This window comes from Pinus tabuliformis, chromosome J, assembly GCF_031772625.1.
Source record: "Pinus tabuliformis cultivar Carrire ecotype Pingquan chromosome J, CPIR1, whole genome shotgun sequence".
Classification (NCBI taxonomy): domain Eukaryota; kingdom Viridiplantae; phylum Streptophyta; class Pinopsida; order Pinales; family Pinaceae; genus Pinus; species Pinus tabuliformis.
Window position 1 is genome coordinate 993,474,569 of NC_142295.1, and position 20,230 is coordinate 993,494,798.

Below are 20,230 nucleotides of genomic sequence, written 5' to 3' on the forward strand. Positions count from 1 at the left end.
TCCACTATGAACTGGCGGAGTGTGTTCATAGCAAAACATATATTTGGCCTAGCGTTAACCAGCTACATCAAGGAACCTATTAGCTTCCTATACCATGTGGGATCACTAATTCTCCTTCAGAAGCACTCAACTTCTTCAAGTTAGTGATCATAGGTGTAAACATAGACCTACAATCCTCCATCTTGAACCTCTTTAAGATCTCAACTGCATAAGTACCTTGTCCAAGGGAAATCTCTCTTCATTGTTGCCACACCTCCAATCCCAAAAAGTAGTGCATCAAGTCGATGTCCTTCATGTTGAACTCTGAAGGAAGATCCTCCTTGCACATACTTAATGAACTTCTCCAATCTTATCAAGAAGAGATCATCCATATAAAGTACCAAAATGAGCGGCTCACCCTCATCATGTTAGGTCCCTACACTACTAGTGTAACCCCTTACTGTTGTTAGTACAACCCCCTTATTATATTGTTGTGCCCATGTGGTCCCCATACTGTTATTATTGTGCCCCATAGAAGCCCACTATTGTTATTATTGTGCCCTTACATTATTATTGTTATGCCGGCTCTGATTATATTATGACCCCTTAGACTCCTATATATAGAAAAGAAATATTGCCATTTGTATCATCCAAGGATTGTTCATTTGTGTAATGTAAAGGAGGTTGCCCCTTCAAAGAGGCTGAATTCTAAGGCGTGGATCTATCTTTTCTATCTTTTTGTGAGATGGTTTCATAACATTTGGTATCAGAGCTTTGGATTCTAGGGTTTCGCTGCTCCAAACAGGTCTTTGTGGAATTTTCGTTATAATTTTTTTCTGCGACATTTCAAACGATAACACAAAAGCCCATTTGCGAAGAAATCGTTCTGAACCTCGGGGCTGAATTTCAGATCTTGTCTCGCTATATTTTCAGAGATATGATCAGAGGAAGTTAGGGTTTTTGCAAGCTCCAAAATTCATTCTCAAACAGGTCATCGTGGAATTTTCGTTATAAGTTGTTTTCTACGAAGGTTCAAACTCTGCAATTAAAACCCATTTGAGCTACAATTTTGGTGAAGCTTGGGCCGAATTTCAGATCCTGGTTCGCTATATTTTCGAAAATACAGTCCAAGACATTTATGGTTTTTGCAGGCTCCCGAATTACATCCTAAATAGGTGACCTTGGGAAAATCGTCATTACTTTCTCTTTGAGCATCAAATTGAAATTTTGTAAGAAGTTTCAAAAAGAGGGCAAACTATAGTTTTCTGTGTACCGGTTTCAGGTCCTAATGTTGAAACACTGACACGTGGAACTTCGTGCAAGTTCGCTCTTCTGAAAAGGTATATAATCAGGTCATCTTGGGAGATTCTACATAAATCTTTCTTGGAGAATCCAATTTCGATCAAACTGGGGGCATTGGAAAGAGGACGCAGAGGGCTACCGCAGGTCGCAATTTCAGAACTGGGAGATACGCGTTTCAAGATAGAGCTCATAAAATCAAGAAAAGGCGATATGAGGAAGTTTGATTGCAAGGATCTGGTAAATTGGATACTACAGATGGAGCAATATTTTGATCTACATCAGGTGCAATTGTTACAAAAGGTACATATTGCATCTTTATATTTAGAACCAAATCAATTTTTATGGTATAAAGGGCTTTGTTCTCCTAAAGCACTTGTCGCTTGGTCAATTTGCACAGAAGAAATGATAGCACATTATGAGGATACAAAGAGTAACACATTCTTTAGCTAATTGATAAATCTTCAACAAAAAGGTTCAATGGCAGGGCACATTGAGGACTTCCAAAAATTGAATATAAGGGTAAATGATATTCCAAAGAAGAAAAGGATTGATGTCTTCATAAGGACACTTTAAAGGATAACATTCAACATGAGGTTCGTCTTTGGGAACCTGACTCATTGGAGAAGGCATTCAGGTTGGCAAGAAAAATTGAAAGCAAAATTATGGAAACAAGTAATAACACCACTCATGACTATAATTACGGAAGTGTTTTTTCTCCTAGCCTTCCACAACCTACAAGGTTTACACCACAACAATTGGAAGAAAAAAGAGAAAAAGGGCTTTGTTACAATTGTGATAGCAAATACACTAAAGGTCATAAGTGTGCTGAGAATAAATTATTTTACATAGATTATGAAGAGGAAGAAAAAGATCAAGAAACATCAAAAGAAGAGGAAGAAAAAGATCATGAAACATCAAAAGAAGAGGATATACACTAGGAACCAACCCCAGAGAAAGAAGAAATGAATCCGACCATATCTTGTAAAGCATTGGCAAAAATTACCACTCCTCAAACGCTCAAGATAGAAGGACAGATCAAGAAGAAAAAGGTTCAAGAAGTGAGAGATCACATCGAGAAAGAAGAAATGAATCTGACCATATCTTGTAATGCATTGGTCGGAATTACCACTCCTCAAACTATCAAGATAGAAGGACATACGAAGAAGAAAAATGTTCAAGAAGTGAAAGATCACATCGAGCATCAAGAAATGAATCTGACCATATCTTGTAATTCATTGGAAGAAATTACCACTCCTCAAACTCTCAAGATAGGACATATCAAGAAAAAAATATTCAAGCAGTGAAAGATCACATTGAGCATAAACAACAAGTTCTCCAACTTTTTAAGGATAATGCCACGTTGGTGCAAAATCAAATGAAACAACAGGCAGATCAACGTCGCAGTGAAAGAAGTTTTGATGTAGGCGATTGGGTATTTTTACGACTACATCTCAAGCAAGCTATTTATGAGAAGGAAATTTTTCGCAATACTAGATGCACTTAAGAAATGGCAACCTTACCTAATGGGAAGACACTTCAAGGTAAAAATGGATCATAATAGTCTTAAATACTTTTTAGAACAAAGATTATCTTTAGAAGAACAGGAAAAATGGTTCACAAATATCTTGGGTTATGACTTTGAAATCATCTACAAAAAAGGGAAGCGAAATGTTGTTGCAAATGCACTCTCAAGAAAGGATGAGGATGTGGAAGTATTGTTTTGCGCAATTTCTATTATCCAATCCGATTGGATAAACGAAGCAAGGGATGAATGGAAAAAGGACGAAGAAGTGTGGCCACTCATTCAAAAGTTGCAGAAGATCCCAATTCAAACAATATTGCCAGAACTTGACGAGGAAGGAAAAATAATATTGGAACCTGGAGTAGTCACAGAAACAAGAACCCAACAGCGACGAAATCGATCAATTTCAGAGTATCTCATCAAGTGGAAGAACTTACCCGCTAAAGATTCCACATGGGAGGACAAGACTTTTATATAGAAGCATCAAGAACTACTCAAGCATTGAGGACAACATTTTTTGAAGGAGAGGGGCATGTTAGGTCCCTATACTACTAGTGTAACCCCTTATCGTTATTAGTACAACCCCCTTATTATATTGTCGTGCCCATGTAGTCCCCATATTGTTATTATTGTGCCCCATAGAAGCCCACTATTGTTATTATTGTGCCCTTACATTATTATTGTTATGTCGGCTCTGATTATATTATGACCCCTTAGACTCCTATATATAGAAAGGAGGTCTTGACATTTGTATCATCCAAGAATTGTTCATTTGTGTAATGTAAAGGAGGTTGTCCCCTCAAAGAGACTTATTTCTAAGGCGTTGATCTATCTTTTCTATCTTTTTGTGAGTTGGTTTCATAACACAACAACTACATGGTACAAGCCGGGATCTGAATCACTCTTGGTGAAGCCCAAACCAAGAAGATATCCATCAATCCTAGCATACCATGTGTGCAGACCCTACTTCAACTCATAGAGCCTTCTTCAACCTACAAACATGGGAATCTCTCTCATACACCTCAAAGCCTTAAGGCTGCTCAATATACACTTCCTCCTCAATCACTCCATTGAGGAAAGTAGTCTTCACATCTATCTAATGTATCCTCCACCCCATCTCTAAAGCAATGGACATAACTGCTCTAATGGATGCATCTCTAGCGACAGGTGCAAATGTCTCCTTGCAATCCACTCCTCCTTATGAGAACCCTCTCACCACAAACTTGGCTTTTTACTTATTGATACTACCATCAACTGCATGTCTGAGCTTATAGATCCATCAAGAAGTGACCATAGATTTTCCCTCTGGTCTTGGCAATGTATCCCACACATCATTGCTCATGATGGAGCTACACTCCTCTATCATGGCAACCCCTCTAGACCTGCTAATATATAGCCTCCTCAAAATTGGAAGGCTTATATTTGTGAGTGTTGCTTAACAGTGCCAAATAACTAGAAAATTTGATAGGTAGTTTACTCTACCTGAAAGTGCTCCTAGGAGCCTCCACATGCTCTTCAACATCCCTCAAGGCCTGCTCGACCCCATGGTGAAGACATCTTGAGATCACGTCATATGACGAGATGCTCCACTATCCACAAACCAGACACCTCTCATGACGGTTCCAAAAAGGCAAGACACAAAGAAGTTTTTCTCAAACTTCTTTCCTATCTCCTCCATCTAAGAAACCAGATTCGCGCCCCCCACCCCCCCACATCTTGAATCCCACGTATCGGACACGATTCTTGAGGGACACATGTCTAATTCGTGAATTGAGCATGATTTTAGGACAAGTGTCCCTCTAGAAAACTGTGTCGAGAGTTTTAAAATCCCGATTTGGACCACTTTTGCTTCATTCTTGTATCTCTCTCTTGTTGTGGGTGTGGGGGAGCGAGTAGCAAAGGGTTTAAGAGCATTTTGGAGGTGATTCAAGCAACCAATAAGTGCATTTTGCTTCAATTTTTTTCCATTTTTGCTAGTGCATTTTTTCTTTATTTTCTTACAACGTTCATGGCTCAATCAAGGGCAGCAGAGAAGGAGCAAAAGAAGGGGAAGAATGTCCCCATTGGTGATGCCCCTCCTATTCCAGTTTCATCAAGGTCTACATGAGTTCCCTATGTTGGAAGTGGGGCTGCAACAGCAACTTCAAATGTTGAGGGCAGAATAACTTTGGAAGCACAACAAGCTCAAGAAAGTAAATAGCCCTTGTGGAAGTATGTCACACGAGATAAAGGGCCATGCAGCAAGTTAAAGGGAGGAGATAATGTTCTTTGGACATGCAACTATTGCAAGAGTCAATTCAAGAGCACTTATTTCAGTGTAAAAGCGCATTGTAAATGTGTTTGTCGCTAAGAGGAAAGAAATGGAAAAAAAGGCCAATGTTGGTGTGGCAAGGGTGGCTGCATCATCTAAAAAAAACAAGAATGAGGATCCCTTTCCATTCTTAAGGAAAAGCAGCGACAAATTTCCATTTGAGAGTTTTGGTGGGGGTGTAAGTCAAGCAGCAAAAAGAAAGGCAGTGACACTTGGTCCAATGGAATTTCAGAAAGAGAGACAAGAAGAGCTTGATATCACCATTGCCTTCTTTTTCTATCTAAACTTCGTATCATTTAATGTTGCATGATCGCCTTTATTTATTGAGATGTGTTGAGTTCTAACCCAAGGGGCTCCATCAAGATATGTGCCTTCTGGGTCAGAGAAGCTTAGAACCACATTGTTGACTAAGGCAAAGAAAGAGGTGGATAAAATGATTGATCCTATTAAATCAACATGGCCAACATCTAGGGTTAGTGTTGTTTCTGATGGATGGACAGATCCAGCATGCCACCCACTCATCAACTTCATGGTGTCTTCCTTGAATGGACCAGATTTCTTGAAATCAATGGATGCACTTGGAAAATACAAGGATGTACAATATATGGGTGATTTGTTCATTAAAGTTATTGAAGATGTAGGTGTTGATACTTGTGTGCAAATCATTACAGACAATGCACCTGTTTGCAAGGTTGTTGGCATGATTGTGGAAGCTAAATATCCACAAGTATTTTGGACACCTTGCATTGTCCATTCCTTGAATTTAGCACTTAAAACTATTGCTTCTGATGTGCCTTGGATTGGAAGTGTTATTGAGGATGCACGGCATATCCGCAACTTTGTACAAAATCATACTAATGCCCTCACAATCTACAAGGAGTATACCCATCTATCATTGTTGAAGATTGTAGATACGCAGTTTGCCTCTGCATTTATCACGCTGAAGAGGTTGAGGGAGGTCAAGACTGCTCTTGTGGCCATGGTTATTTTAGAGTTTTGGTCTTTTTGGAGAAAGGCATATCAAGTAGCCTCAAAAAGAGTCAAGAACACAGCATTAGATGATACTTGGTGTGAGAGGGAAGATCTCACTATTAAGATTCATGGACCTTATCAATGCTTTGCTACGATTTGCAGATACAGACCAACCCATCCTAGGAGAGGCTTATGAGGGATGGGATTCCATGATTGATTCTGTGAGGACCATTATTTTACAACCTAAGTGACATGAGTATGAGACATCATTGGAGGCCTTCTTCACCAGCATACAGGATATTCTTGTCAGCAAGTGGGACAAGAATTGCACACTCTTGCGTTGTTTGACTCACTCATTAAATCCAAAATACAGCCATGAGTGGTTGAATGGCGCACCTTCCTGCAGATTCCCTCCTCACATGGATGGTGAAATTTCACAGCGAAGGAAGGATGCATTGAGGCGAATATTTCAGGATAGTGCATCCCTTGATGAGGTGGAGGATGCCTTTGCAGAGTTTTCCACTGGAACTAGGCGATTCCCAGGCTATGATGTGATTAGAGACAGGGGGGCTAAGAAGCCCTATTCTTGGCAGGCATCTCATGCGGTAGCTTGCCCTCCTTTACAGTAGTTAGCCATGAGGCTTCTCTCTCAAGTTCCTTCATCCTCTTGTTGCAAGAGGAAGCACATATGGGAATTTGTATAATGTGAAGAAGAGCAGGCTTGAGCAATCCAAGGCAGCCACAATGGTGTGTGTGCACACCAACCTTCATCTTATTTACAGTCAACGGGAGGAATGGTTGAAGGGAAAGACAAAGATGTGGGATGTGTTTCCTGATGATATGGATTTGGACAGCAGTGTTGAGTTGGGATTGGCCAACTTGGATCTTAATGAGCGAGTGTTAGATGTTACTTTTTGTTAGCATCGGATGTGCTCTAGCCTTGAAAATTGGTGGAAAGGCACATGAGTTATAAAGAACCCAGAAACCGTTTGGTGAAATTCCACCCAGATTGAATTTTCTTAAAATAATTAATATTTTTAATGGGGTTCCTAAGTCTAAACTTAGGAAAATTAAAGTATTAATGGGTATTAATCAAAATATGGGTGAGAATGATCGAGAAGGTGGATCAAGTCAAGTTTTAATCTTAGTCGTTGATTAAAGACTTAATCTCGGTTGTTAAAATCTCAACACGAAAAGTATAAGGAGGCTTGGGGTTCAGTTAGAGACACACACAGAGATTAAGGAAATCTATTTTCTAGGGTGAGAAGTTCTCAGGAGGAAAATCAATTGGGGATATCTTGCAACAGAGGGGCAGTGAGAATCTGGGATAAGGAATTTCTAGAGAATACAAGGCAGAGAGAGGACAGAAAGACATCCAGAGGAGGGTTGACGTTAGCCTATGCAGTGCAACGCAAAGACAGCGCGGTCAGTGAGGGGAAGTCGAGTTTTTGCTGAGGGAATTTGAAGTTCAGTTGTCGGAAGCCAGGTTGTGAGACTGGAGGCAAGAAAGTCAATTTCTCAGCCAACAGAGGATCCAAAGCAGAGAGGTAGCGTAATACTCAAGAGGGGTGATGCAGACGCTGCCCAGGGTGACACAGTTTGACACAGAGGCCATCAGAAGGTGACGCAGAGCCTCTAGAGTTGAAGGATCGGTCACTGATTCTCCAGTGATAGGGTGAGATCATTTCACCAATCTTTTGTCCAGTGTTTTCTCTGTAAAGGATTGCTAGTTGAGCATCCTAGATTTGTATTCAAAATTTTCTCTTGCTTAATAATAAACCCTCAGAGCTGTTGCACCGGTTTTCCCGCATTGTGTTTTTTCAAGGACTATTTTGTCCAAAAATAAGTGTGTCCCATGTATCTTGCTCTTTGCTCAGTTTTCTGTTTCATGTAATCACATTTTAAGTAGTGTAGGTTGCAGAAGTAATTTGCTTCAGTATTTAGAGAATAACTTGATGAATGTATATTAAAATCAAGTAGGTGAAGTAGATTCAAATTTGTTGCAGTAGGGGTTCCTTAAGGATTAGGAATTTTCACACTAGAGCCTGTCAGTTTTGATTGAAGGTGATACTCTTGAGGCGTCATCCTCCACACCAGCAAAATGCAAAGATTACATTGGATACATAGGAGGAGGATGCAGACGAGAGCAGTGGTGACCATGATAGTGATGTTGATTTTGATTATGATAATTGATGAGCTAACTACTACCTTGTAGTTGTTTTGCTAATCCTATTTTCCATTGGAAATGCTAAAAAGGAGTCCTCAGGACCCGGTACCTATGTAACACATTTTGATTTTGATGACTTAATGAGAAAAATGTAGTTTCTTGTCTTTCTCCTATTCGATCATTGATGAATCTGTCACGATTGTATTTGCATGCATAATGTTACAACTTACAAATTTACAATGTAGAATCTAGATCTAAGATCTATGTCTGAATTTGTATCACGAATGAGAATTTGTGTAATATGAAATCATTGAAATATATATATATATAATGTGTCTTGTTCTGGGGGCTCTACGTGCCCCGTGTTAGACATGATTGTGTCTTGCATGTCCCATGTCCTCGTGTCAAGTAACTTAGGATTGAATGGATCATGAGTATTACCAAATCAACTTTCTTTTCTCTCCCAACAAGAGCATAAGAAAAAGAAACCAACTATTACCCTTCTACTTTACTCTCGTGGTAGAAGACTCAAGTCATAACCTAACCAAAGCCAAAGAAGACTAAATCGTGGCTTTTCTCAATATCACATAGCCAATTTCCATTTGCAATTCATAGATGACATTGTAAGTCTTTGAATAGTCAATACACAATGGCATTGTGGAAGGTCATGGTAAAGTTCCTAGCACTTGAGGAATCCATATACTCTAGTTGTTACATTATGATCGTCTAGGAGCTCTAATTATGTTGTAGGAAGCCCACGCCTTCCTCTCCCTATGAGAAAATATAATTAGTCTACAAGCATTGGGGTAGGATGGATCATGGAAGCCTAATCTTTGTTTGAGAGAACAAGATGACCTAGGATAGGAAGAGTCCACCCTGCTCCACCCCCACACCCCAAGTCAATGTATCAATGTGACTCCACAAAGTATTGAAAAGCTTTAAGGAATTAGGTCAACATGCCCAAGAAAAGACTCAACAAGGAGGTCACTCCTGCTCCTGATGGTTTAGGCCTCTACATGCATAAGAGTATTGTTGGGGATCATACCCGATATATGATGAAGGCATTCCATCCAATTTTGATGTAATGAATGTTGCTCTGGAGTCTGCACTCCTTCAATTAAAGACATTATAACAATGCCTACTAAGAGGATTGTTCAGAATGAACAGAAGAACAAATTAAAGAGGAAGACACCTGGCTGGGCTAAATGTGGGCTTTCTTATGTCCCCTTCAAGGATTCTAAAAATGCAGATCTTGGAGATGCATTGAAACACTAGGGACTTTGTGGCTGCCAAGATTGATGCTCAAATGAGATACAAAACCATGTAATTGACATGTTAAACTTGAGCCCACATTGAACCAATCCATAACCTATTAAGCTTCCCTGAACAACAATTTATGTTCACTATTTGCAAGGGAAAACAGTAATAGATGAGGAATAGCAGGCAACAGTGGGGGTAGAAAAGAGAACCAAAACAAAATATGAGCAATGGACAACAGATAAACAAATCAAAACGAAGTCTAACTATCATCCCATTAACAGGAAGTAGTGCATCAAACAAGTCTAACTATAGTTACAATGAAGAAGAAGAGGCAATGGAAAAACCAAACCTGCAGTAAAAACAAACAACGAAACACTAAACTCCATTATAATGCCACTACTTCAAGATAAGACATTTAGAACTGACCAAATAATTACAAAGCAAGAGTGTAGATTGTTATGTAACCAAACGTAAAGTCGTCAGCAGACCCATGAATAAGTATCAAGAACATAAAGCAGCAAAGATACTCACTTGGCACAAATCAACAATTATAGAGTCATTGCGAGCTCTATGATTTTCCCAATATTCCTCTGCTACCTCCTCATCTGGACGGCCATCTGCATCTTTTGATTCTATGTATGGTTTGTGTTTCACACGATTTAAATCTTCATGAAGCCCATCTAATAGAAATGCCAGGAGCTCCTGAAAGATTCATGGTAAAATGGACTTATTGTTACAACATTTACCTCTTTATACATCACAAGCATATTCATTGTAAGAAAAAATACAAAAAACCCATTAAATTTGTATTTATATTCTGATTTCTAATTAATCAGAATACAAGCTCCTGCCCACTCACTGGCTACACAGACAAAATGCTATTATGTATTTTCAGTCCCATCAGACACTTTTGGCTACCTGTAGAGTCTGGACATCAAAAGTCTTTCTTTCTTTGTTTCTTTCTTGAACAACTCATAACAGAGAACTTTAAAATTAATTGTTGAGCACCAGAAAACTGGCACATTGACCTCCTCATGGAACTCAGTGCCTTCACAAATGTGGCATCTGACTAGCCAAAATGTGTTTTGCACCAAGAATGCAACTCAGTTGAATAAACTTCAATTTAGTGCAAGTATTAATCTGATAGCTTGTCAGCATTCGTCAAAACAAGCTTAGGCATAGACTACTAACTTGTGAGTCATGTTGATTGTAGCCACTAAACTGAGGGGCAAAACGAGCAAGCTTTGCTTTAAATGCACGAGGTGCTATTGGTGTTCTTCCTGGAGCCCAAAGTTTCCTTAACAGATCCCCAAATGCTAATGCAAGCTCTCCCTGCAACCAGAACAATAGTTAAAAATATATTGGGAAAATTTTACGCAAAACAAGTTCCAAGGTTGATTATGCAATCAATTTAAAGCTTTATCCAGCACCGTCAGTTCCATTAATGCTCCTAACCAATACTTACATCCATGCCCAAAGGATTTTGCCGATTTATTTCCTTACTATAATCGTCCAGAAAGTATTCCACCAATTTTGGGGTATGAACTAAGCACTGGAGAGCACTATTCATGAAACAAGTATTCCCAAGATTATGCAACCCTGTTAAGCCTGCAGGGCCAGATGTAAAACCACTGCTGCCTATTCCATCTAAGTTCCTTAAGGATGAGCTCAAAGGGTAAGCCACTGATAAGTCTGGGCTGGAGCTTCTGAAACAACCATTGCTTAGTGTTAGACCACCTGCAAGAGATGGTTCTGATCTAGAAGTTTCAACTGGGACTAGAGCTAATTCATTTCCAACCGAGCCATTCCCATTTGATAAGCCTATATTGCCATCCTGCCAAATCCCATCGACTTGTAGCTCCAATAGTATCTGCACATAAACAAAATAATTAAGCAAAGAGGTTGCAAACAGACTATTAAACATGCCCTTATCTTTTCAATTTGAAATATTCATCAATTGGGAAAAAACTTATTATCAATAGATTTAAAACTAGACTGTCAAGTGAATTGGAGCAGGGAATATTGTTGGCCTGCTACTGGACTACAACAAAGATAATTCATTATAGATGAATCACAAATCCTTCATATTTATAACAAATTTAGGCCAGAGAATGGATACTATTTCAGTGAATCACCACCCCCATACTAGATGCTGGAATTAACTATTGTGTATTTTCATCATATTAAAGTATTTCACCTATTATCATATATATCCTTGTATAAATTTCTTGTTCAAATAACTAAAAGCACTTGGACTTGTAAAAAAACTTCATCAGCTTACATGAAGTTGGAGTATGTTGTGTAAGTAGTGCTCGTAATAGAGTGCAGATAAATGCTTCAGCATGATATGAGAACTTCAAAGTGTTAACACATGGTCAAGGCAGGTAATGAAACCACAAAAACGGAAAGAAGAATCATTTTTTAATCTTCCACAAAGCTGTTGATGGCAAGTACAACATTTTCAACTCTCTAGGTTATAAAACAAGGGCCAAATGGGTTGGAACTTCAAACCATTCAAGAAAAAGCAGATCAAGGTAGAAAAACAATTTCTTTCCCCGTATGTTTTCTTTTAAGATCTACAATCCATCTAAACTATTTTTCACACTTGTAAAGGTGAATAAATTTTACCACAAATCACTCTGTAGAATAGTAGCTGATATTTTTTAAAATGTAAATTCTCAAATACTTGAATGCAAGTGCCAAACTGAGAATATTTTCTGGTCTTTATCATGATTCCTGTTAATGTTGACTTCTTCTAAAAGACTGGACAAATTCTCTCAAGAAGTTACAATGACTGGTGTGCACATCAATAACATAGTACTCGACGTCATTATTTCTTTAAAATGAATAATTTTCTGATTTTCTATTGTTTTCATTAGTTCAAATATTCAGTTAATATGGAAACAGCATCCATAACTTCGGTGTTCAACTCACATGATGTTAACATTAAGATAACATACAAAATTTTAAAAAGAAATTATAAGGATCTACACATATTTTCTGCAAGGCTTCTATCTGAAATAGATTCTTAGCAGGACTTCAATCAGCTAATGTGCACATCAATGACATGGTACTTGACATCGTTAGTTCTTTAAAATGAATATTTTTTCAATTTTCTATTGTTCTTATTAGTTTAAATGTTCAGATAATGTTTAAACATGTTATTAGTTCTTTAACATGAAGATTTTTTCCAATTTTCTATTGTTCTTATTAGTTTAAATGTTCAGCTAATATGAAAATAGCATGTATACTTTGGTGTTCAATTCACATGATTTTAACATTAAGGAAATATGAAATGAAATAATAAGAATCTACACCTGTAAGGCCTCTATCTGGAATAGATTCTTACGAGGACTTCAATCAGCAAACATTGCTAATTTTGAATATCCACACTTTCAAAATAAAGCATCAGAAAAAAGTAAAGCCAGCATTCCCCAAACTCCAAAGTGTCTAGGAAAACAAAGCAGACAGTAAAGGAATGAGACACTTACATCTTCACCCATCTGTTTTTCAGCATCCAGAGAAATCTTATTCTCGTTAGAAATCAATGCAAGTTTTGTCTGCCCAAACAAATCCCAAATATGAACCTGCTTTAAAGGAATGAACACAGACCAACATTAGTGACCATTATCAGCTGTATATAGTGAAGACCATGAATTAAACAAAGAAATACTCACTTGTTCAGAGTCAATATTGAAAAGTTCGCATGCTCTTCTATAAAGCTCTCCCTCATTATCCTGGAAGATTTTCAACGAGTTTGGTATTAAAATTAAAAGCAAGGAAAATCTGTATAGGATGCCAAAACTAATCACTGATGTCTGTTGATAGTGCAAAGTAAAACTGGCATGACTATGTCTAGGTACTCCTAAATTAACCTTGCCACTCTACTTCTACTGAAGAATTCCACCAAATCAAACTCATTCTCAATATAACAGGTAACTTTTAATCAGTGAAGACTAACTCAAACCACTACTCGTTTAATTAAAATATCTACCCAAAAACAACCTCCTAGCCCCAAATATGCCAATGTTTTGAAGATTTCAATATGCCAGTTAAGATAGATTAAAAAGAAAATGACAAATCAGACAGTCCCTAATTATTTTTATTGTTTCCCTTTTTATTTCCTTGATATACACACATTCTGTTACAACAAAATTTAGCACCATATACGATGTAAAGTCCCAAACAATAAGGAGCTAGTCTTGCGCCACTCAAAGAGGCTACCCACCATCACCTCAGTAGCTATTCCTCTCACTTTTAGTTGGTTCTTCTACAATTCAAGGGGGTGTCTTCCCTAATGCTAGGGCTATGGAATGCAGGAACAAAATGAATATTAAAGAGTAAACCCGAGCAAAACAAATGATGTAGCAATAGTGGATAAGTGAATGGACTACAGAAAGTAAGATGGAGGAGAATCCCTAAGACCAGTGCCTGATCACATTAGGCAAAATGGAGTCAAAGAAACATATATCTAAGAGGGCAAGTGCATGAATATGTAAGGTAAATAAGAGCTGATTTGCCACAAAAGAACCTTAACTTGTTGAAAATAATAATAGAAAATTAACCCTGGAGAGTTAGGGCTGCCATTCATTTACTTAGTTATGGTGGTGATGTTACATAAACTATCACAACTAATTTTGAAATGTGAAAGATAAGAATAACACCAATAGGCATAACAGGAATTGTATCCTCACATTACGCAATCCAAATGACAGATACTTCATAATTAGACCCCATAAAAGTTATAGGGGTTCCGTACAACAATAAACAACATATGAAAAATAAGTTGCACACATGTAAGCCTCACATAAGATAGATGCTATACCTCCAATCCCCTATAAAGCTTGCCAATATGCCATACAATGTAGCCCAAGGGAAGAGCTCCCCAAATTCCCAACCACCGTCACAAATGAAATGTAGAGAAAGCTCCTTTATATAGAGTGAGCTAGTCTCTCTTAGAGTAAAATACATTATTTTCCTAACTAATTCCATGACAGAAATAATAAGATAATAATGGAGTAGCTAGACAATCCTAAATCAGTAGTTGACCATGTCAAAATATATGGACACTAGCCTCTATAGGAGAGCTCGCGTTCTTCCAAAAATCGGAATAAAAATACATTACATCTCTCAAAAAGAGAACACACAACAAAAAATAGGTTAGTAACCCAAGTCAAGATGCTATAAGTCCACATACAATGCACCCTCCAAGGTGCATGCCGCAAAATACAATATGATATTCTTTAGCATCAGAGGACATGCTCCAAGGTCTAACTAGAAAATGCACGAGTGAGAAAACACAATAATAATCCGCCTAGGAGAATGCTCCATAACAACCATCCCAAAATGGAAAGTGGTATGCAAGATGCATGCAAATAATACACGTGTGAATCCCAAGGCAACCTATTCCACGGACAAATGTGCAAAGTGTCATTTTGATGGAGCACTCCACAAGGAAAGAAAACCATGGTCAACTCCCAAAATAGCAAGTGGAATGTATCCACATGTGCACCCCTCCAAGATAATACTCCAAATATAAAAAGGAGACTAAATACATACATGCAAAGAAACATGTCCCTCCTCAAGCTCCTAGTTGTAGAAAATTGGTTTTAAGCCCAACCCAATTACAAGTTCATGAAATCACAAGTAGTTTAATGCCCAACCTACATGTTTTATGCTGTTATCATAAACATAGATATTTTTCAACTTAGGAACACATGAACCTACTCTACTTTTCACTTTTGCTGAGAATAATACAAGCATTCACACAACTTTTGACACAAGAATTTTGGTCCAATGACCCTGGAAAAACCCTGAAGGGAAAACCAGCAGAGAAGAAGAATTTTATTAAAGAGCTCACAGAAAACTTCTTAGTTTACAACGAATACAATTTCCAGCAATTAATGCTCAGTACTTATCTTAAAAACCAAGCCACTTTCACCCTTGATTTTCCTGTTGTACGGCCGCCCTTCCCTCAGCTATACAGCCCTCGAAATTTGTGTTGTACACTATAGCAATACCCTGTGGTATGGTCCCTCAAAAATCATGCCAAACAAATCAGCAATAAATGTGTTGTATGGCCCTCGATTTTCATGCCAAAGACCTGCTGAACAGCCCTCGAAAATCGTGAGCGTTGCTGCTATGCAGCCCTGCAAATAATGGTTGAAAATTGCCTTGAAGTGTGTGCCCAATCTATCTGCTAAATGCTTAGAATTCGTGCACTTTCTGGATGCTCTTTCTCTGCTTTTCTTCAGGTCCTCTCTTCCTCCATTCTACTCAAATAATGTGCCTCTTTTCCTCTCCCTAATCCTAGATCTCAATGGCTGAGATTCAATCTGGCCGTCTCAAGATCAACAGTCATGACTTAATTTCACATTGGGCCCATTTAAATCACTTAAGTGACCCAAACTTTATAAAGTTAAAATCACTTTATAAAAATTCACTTTTTAATCATTCAATAAAAAGGTACACTTCTCATCTTTATAAAATCACTTATAAAGTGTTTAGGGAGTGAAATGTGCTCGATCACTTCTACGTGCTAGGCACTGCCAATGCAGAAGTACCACCGAGCTACACCAAACAAAAAAAAAAAAAAAAAAAAACTAACAATTCCTATTAGAAAGAGGAGGTACTTTTGGCACCTTCACCAACCTAGATCTGTCTCCAAACCCCTCTCATCATTGATAGCTACTCCCTTTGAACCTGAAGCCTGTTCTGCCACCTACTCTAAAACTTGAGCTAAGAGCCTACCAAAACCAATTATGCTCCAAGAAGTCCCATCACACTACTAACCATCTATCAATGTCATGCCATACAAACTGAGTCTCCTAACAAAAACAGAAGAATCACTCTTCCTAGCCACTTGTCTACTCTCTGACACTAACACAGATCCTAAATCCAAGATCCCCTTGGATCCAGCCACAGGCTATCCCAGCAACCTGTTTGACTGCCCCTACCTAATGCCAAGCACTAATGTTGCATCCAAGGTTGCTCCCTCTAAACATAGAAGCACTTGTCCATCCTGATTCATGAAACAAAACACTCTGATATTGGGAACAAGTGTACCATCAACCCAAGAACAAATAACATCACTGCCACCTCCAAAGACCCTCCTGACTCTAGCTGGAATATAACACATCCAAGCCCCCTCCATTGCACGTGCAGTGTGTTGAATTTCCACAATCTTGGGTCTAGGATGGAATCTTAAAATCTCTAACGCTGCCAAACCAAGAATCTCAACAATACTACTTTGCACAGCGGAATATAAACAACAGTAAATCACATATGCACAAAATTTAGACAACTTTTTACAGTTTTCAACCCAACTTCGTTATATTAAACAACATATAATACAACAATCTAGGGCTCCCGTATCAGGGATAATGGCCCTCATACATCCACTAGTACAAGATACAAATTGGGACTTGGTGTCAGTCCATCGACAACCAATCTACCCTCAACAAGATACTCTGGCCATCTAGCTGTAGCATGCTCTCTCAGCTCCTCTCGGTCGTACCTTGTACCTGCTCGGTCCTGCAGCTCCCGATCTGCAACTCCTGCCTCTATCAATGCTCCAAGTCTATCTGGCCACTAAACCTTGACTATCTAATCTTCTCTCTAGTTGTGCCTTTGTCCATCAAGGCCACAACACATCGAGACTCTTGTCGAGTTGTTCACAGCTCCACTTGTGAACAACTCTCAATCTATCCACTGCTGCTCCTCAGCTACTCAGGGACTTCAACCCACTATGGTCTTCTTGCGTTGCTCCGATGAAAACCAACATAAGGCACGGAAGGCTGCCACCTACCACTGCAAGATGTCCATAATGAACACGGGCTAGGAGGACTGCCCATCATCTGTTGTAGCAGTCCTTCTCTCCACACAAGTCTCAGGCTCCACAACTGCTCCTCTTGTTCGTGAACCCTTACACTCAACAACTTTGTCTCTAGCAACTACCTTTGTCCATCAAGGTGTTTCTCACTGGGCTCCAACTTGGACACTATCATGTTGTCCTCCAGCAAACCATAAGTGCCCAATCTCGTCCACACTTGGTCTTCTCTCACGCTGCCCTCCAACAGTCCACGAGAGACCAAGTCCACATTGTAGCATCTGCACCTAGTTAGGGCATCCCCACACTTAGGAGACCCTTACACATGGTTGCCCACAGACTCCACCAATCTGCCCTTTTCTCTGCAATAGAGGAGCTATTGCACAAATATGGGCACATCAATATGTCCTTCACCTAGGACACCATCAACTCATCATCCAAGGGAACATCTGCAACACTCCTTGTTGTTGTCCTCTTGCCTTCCAATCTGATGTGCATGTTGTCACCTTGGTTGCTTGGTAGGCCTCCCAACAATCCACGTGGGCTCCTCCAAACAACTCCTAAGGCCTCCTACAAGTTGCCCATAAATCAAGAAGACATCTGCAAATACTCTTGTTGCCTCTTTGTCTTGGGATATGCGCATTCACAGGACTAGTTAAGGCACACAACAGCGACTTCAAACTATTGTCCAATCATGGTGTAATCCTCTCCCAAAGGCCTGCTTCCTTTGTTGTCCAAACTAGGCATCAAATTTTGTGCTTAGGGCTTGAGGACCTTCCTCACAACATCCTACAGCACTCATGTACCAATAGCAAACGACCAACCCTTAAACACATGGAGATGACCCATGTTCTTGTTGCGGCCCTCCATGTTGACTATGGTTGAGTTATGAGAGTAATCCTAAGCCTCTCGACTCATCTAATTAGCCCTCCAACCCACTATTGTAGCACCCAACTCCTGCGGCCCAAAACAGTGCCATAACACACCATAATTCATGCACAAATATACCAAAACTTACCTTGTTTTGTTGAGGTTCCTCTATTTGTGGGCCTGTTCCTACGCCTTGAGGTTATGGGCTATATCTAGCCCTCCAACCACACTTCGACCCTCACTTGGGGTTGCGGCATCCTTCCAAATCCATGTACTGAACAACAGCTCCTCCAACAAGGATTTGCCCACAAACCATCCCCAAAACAGGGCCTAACTTGCTGAGAAAACACCCTAAGAAACTCGGCCTTCCTGCAAGATTTATTTGGCATCCAAACGGTCACAAAAAGACCCAAACACAACTTCTTCTCCTTCGTTGGAATCAACCCTAACCTGCGGCCCTAAAACCGAAGTAGTCTCCTCCTTCTTGCCTTAATTAAGTTCCCCTCCTTGTGCCTCCAAGATGATCAAATGCTCTCACACTCACCCTCTTTTTATACACAAATGAGGGGCTCCTAAAACATCATGATCTAGGGGCTTCCACAACTTGTCCATGTCAACTTAACACCAAGCCGACCTTAACACGTGTTAAAACTCCATCATATAACTTCAAAAATTCAAAACTCCTCAGCGACAACTCAGAATCAGATGATACTCGTTGCATTAGAATTGTCTCGTCGAGAGTTATCATCCTCATCCACCTCTTGGTGAAGACTCGTCACGGTTTTGGCCCAAACATCTATGGGTGCAAAACCCCAAGCTTGGGTTCCAAACCCACAAGCCTACTTGTGGCGCTTTGACCTCCAACCCTCTAACACTAGGGCTTGGAGTACCTCCCAAGCTACACAAAAATCAACACGGTGCTAGCACCACAACTCGCATGGCAGTCTGAGCCTGTCTCTGAAATACTGTGGAACACTGATCTCATCCTCGTCATGTGACTAGATGCTCTACTATCCACTAGCCATAACCATGGTCCTCATACACAACAGTACTACTACCCAAAATACAAGTGATAAGAGAAATCTTTCTCAAATTTCTTAGCAAAGTCCTCAATCTCAATATGAAATTGTTACTGCTACTTGTTCCACATTCATATTCTTTTTGTTTGGACACTGGCTCACATAGTGACCAGTCTTGTGACACGCAAATCATTTCACTTTTGCTCATGTCCTTCATAAAAGCTTCCCCCACTTCCCTTTACCTTACCTTTGCCCTTTGTCGCAAGAGAAACATTCTCCTCATCTCCCCCACCACATTGCCCACCACTCTTGGTATTTCTCCTTATCTCCTCTTGATGGAAATCATCCCACATCTTCCCCAATTTGGAAGTTTCTCACGGGCTACTATCCCATCAATGAAAGCATCCCAACTCTTGGTAAAAGCACTCATGGCTGATCTAACTAGTTATTCATCAGAGATGGTTCCTCCCACAACGTCAAACTCATCTCTAACTTGATTGACCTTGGTGAGATATGAGGATACAGTGTCGGTTTTGGTCATCTTTGTTTGCCTTAGTTTTTCCCGCAACACGATCTTTATGTTATCATTAGTGCTTTGCAAAAGTTTGATTAAGGCTGCCCACATCTCAAAGGCACAAGTCTTCCCTGAAACATGGGGAATAAGGGGCTCTTTAATAGCATCTAGAAGGAGCTTCTTGGCCTTAACTTTTCTCTCATTAAAATCAGCCAGTGGTATTGGATCAAAGGGAGGAACTACTGCATTCTCAACAATATCCCACAGTTCAAACTCTTGAAGCACCATACAAGCCTCTCCTTCCATGGACTAAAATTTTCAGACCCACTCAACCTATCCTCCACCCTCAACCCTGTTGCCATTGACTAGCTTACCAACACAAGGTTTCAAATCTGTCCAAGGATAAACACCCAACCCTGTTTAGTTTCTTGGTATGCTTGCTATTTGGTCACTATTCTCAGTGGATCTACCAACTTAACTCTGATA

The 20,230-nt window shown here is 39.5% G+C and overlaps 1 protein-coding gene across 2 annotated transcripts in view; it reads right to left on the reverse strand.

Annotated features, from left to right (window-relative positions):
- LOC149230175 (ubiquitin carboxyl-terminal hydrolase 8-like) overlaps nucleotides 1-20,230 on the reverse strand; it is a 106,579-nt gene that overhangs the window by 11,618 nt on the left and 74,731 nt on the right. The window contains exons 4-8 of one of the 2 annotated variants that reach the window (XM_089378881.1): nucleotides 13,191-13,250; nucleotides 13,005-13,103; nucleotides 10,979-11,383; nucleotides 10,705-10,845; nucleotides 10,045-10,215 (exon numbers count right to left, since the gene is read on the reverse strand). In XM_089378881.1, coding sequence (XP_089235007.1) covers nucleotides 10,045-10,215; nucleotides 10,705-10,845; nucleotides 10,979-11,383; nucleotides 13,005-13,103; nucleotides 13,191-13,250 — 876 coding nt within the window. The remainder of the gene's footprint in view (nucleotides 1-10,044; nucleotides 10,216-10,704; nucleotides 10,846-10,978; nucleotides 11,384-13,004; nucleotides 13,104-13,190; nucleotides 13,251-20,230) is intronic. The other variant, XM_089378882.1, reaches the window with a different exon arrangement.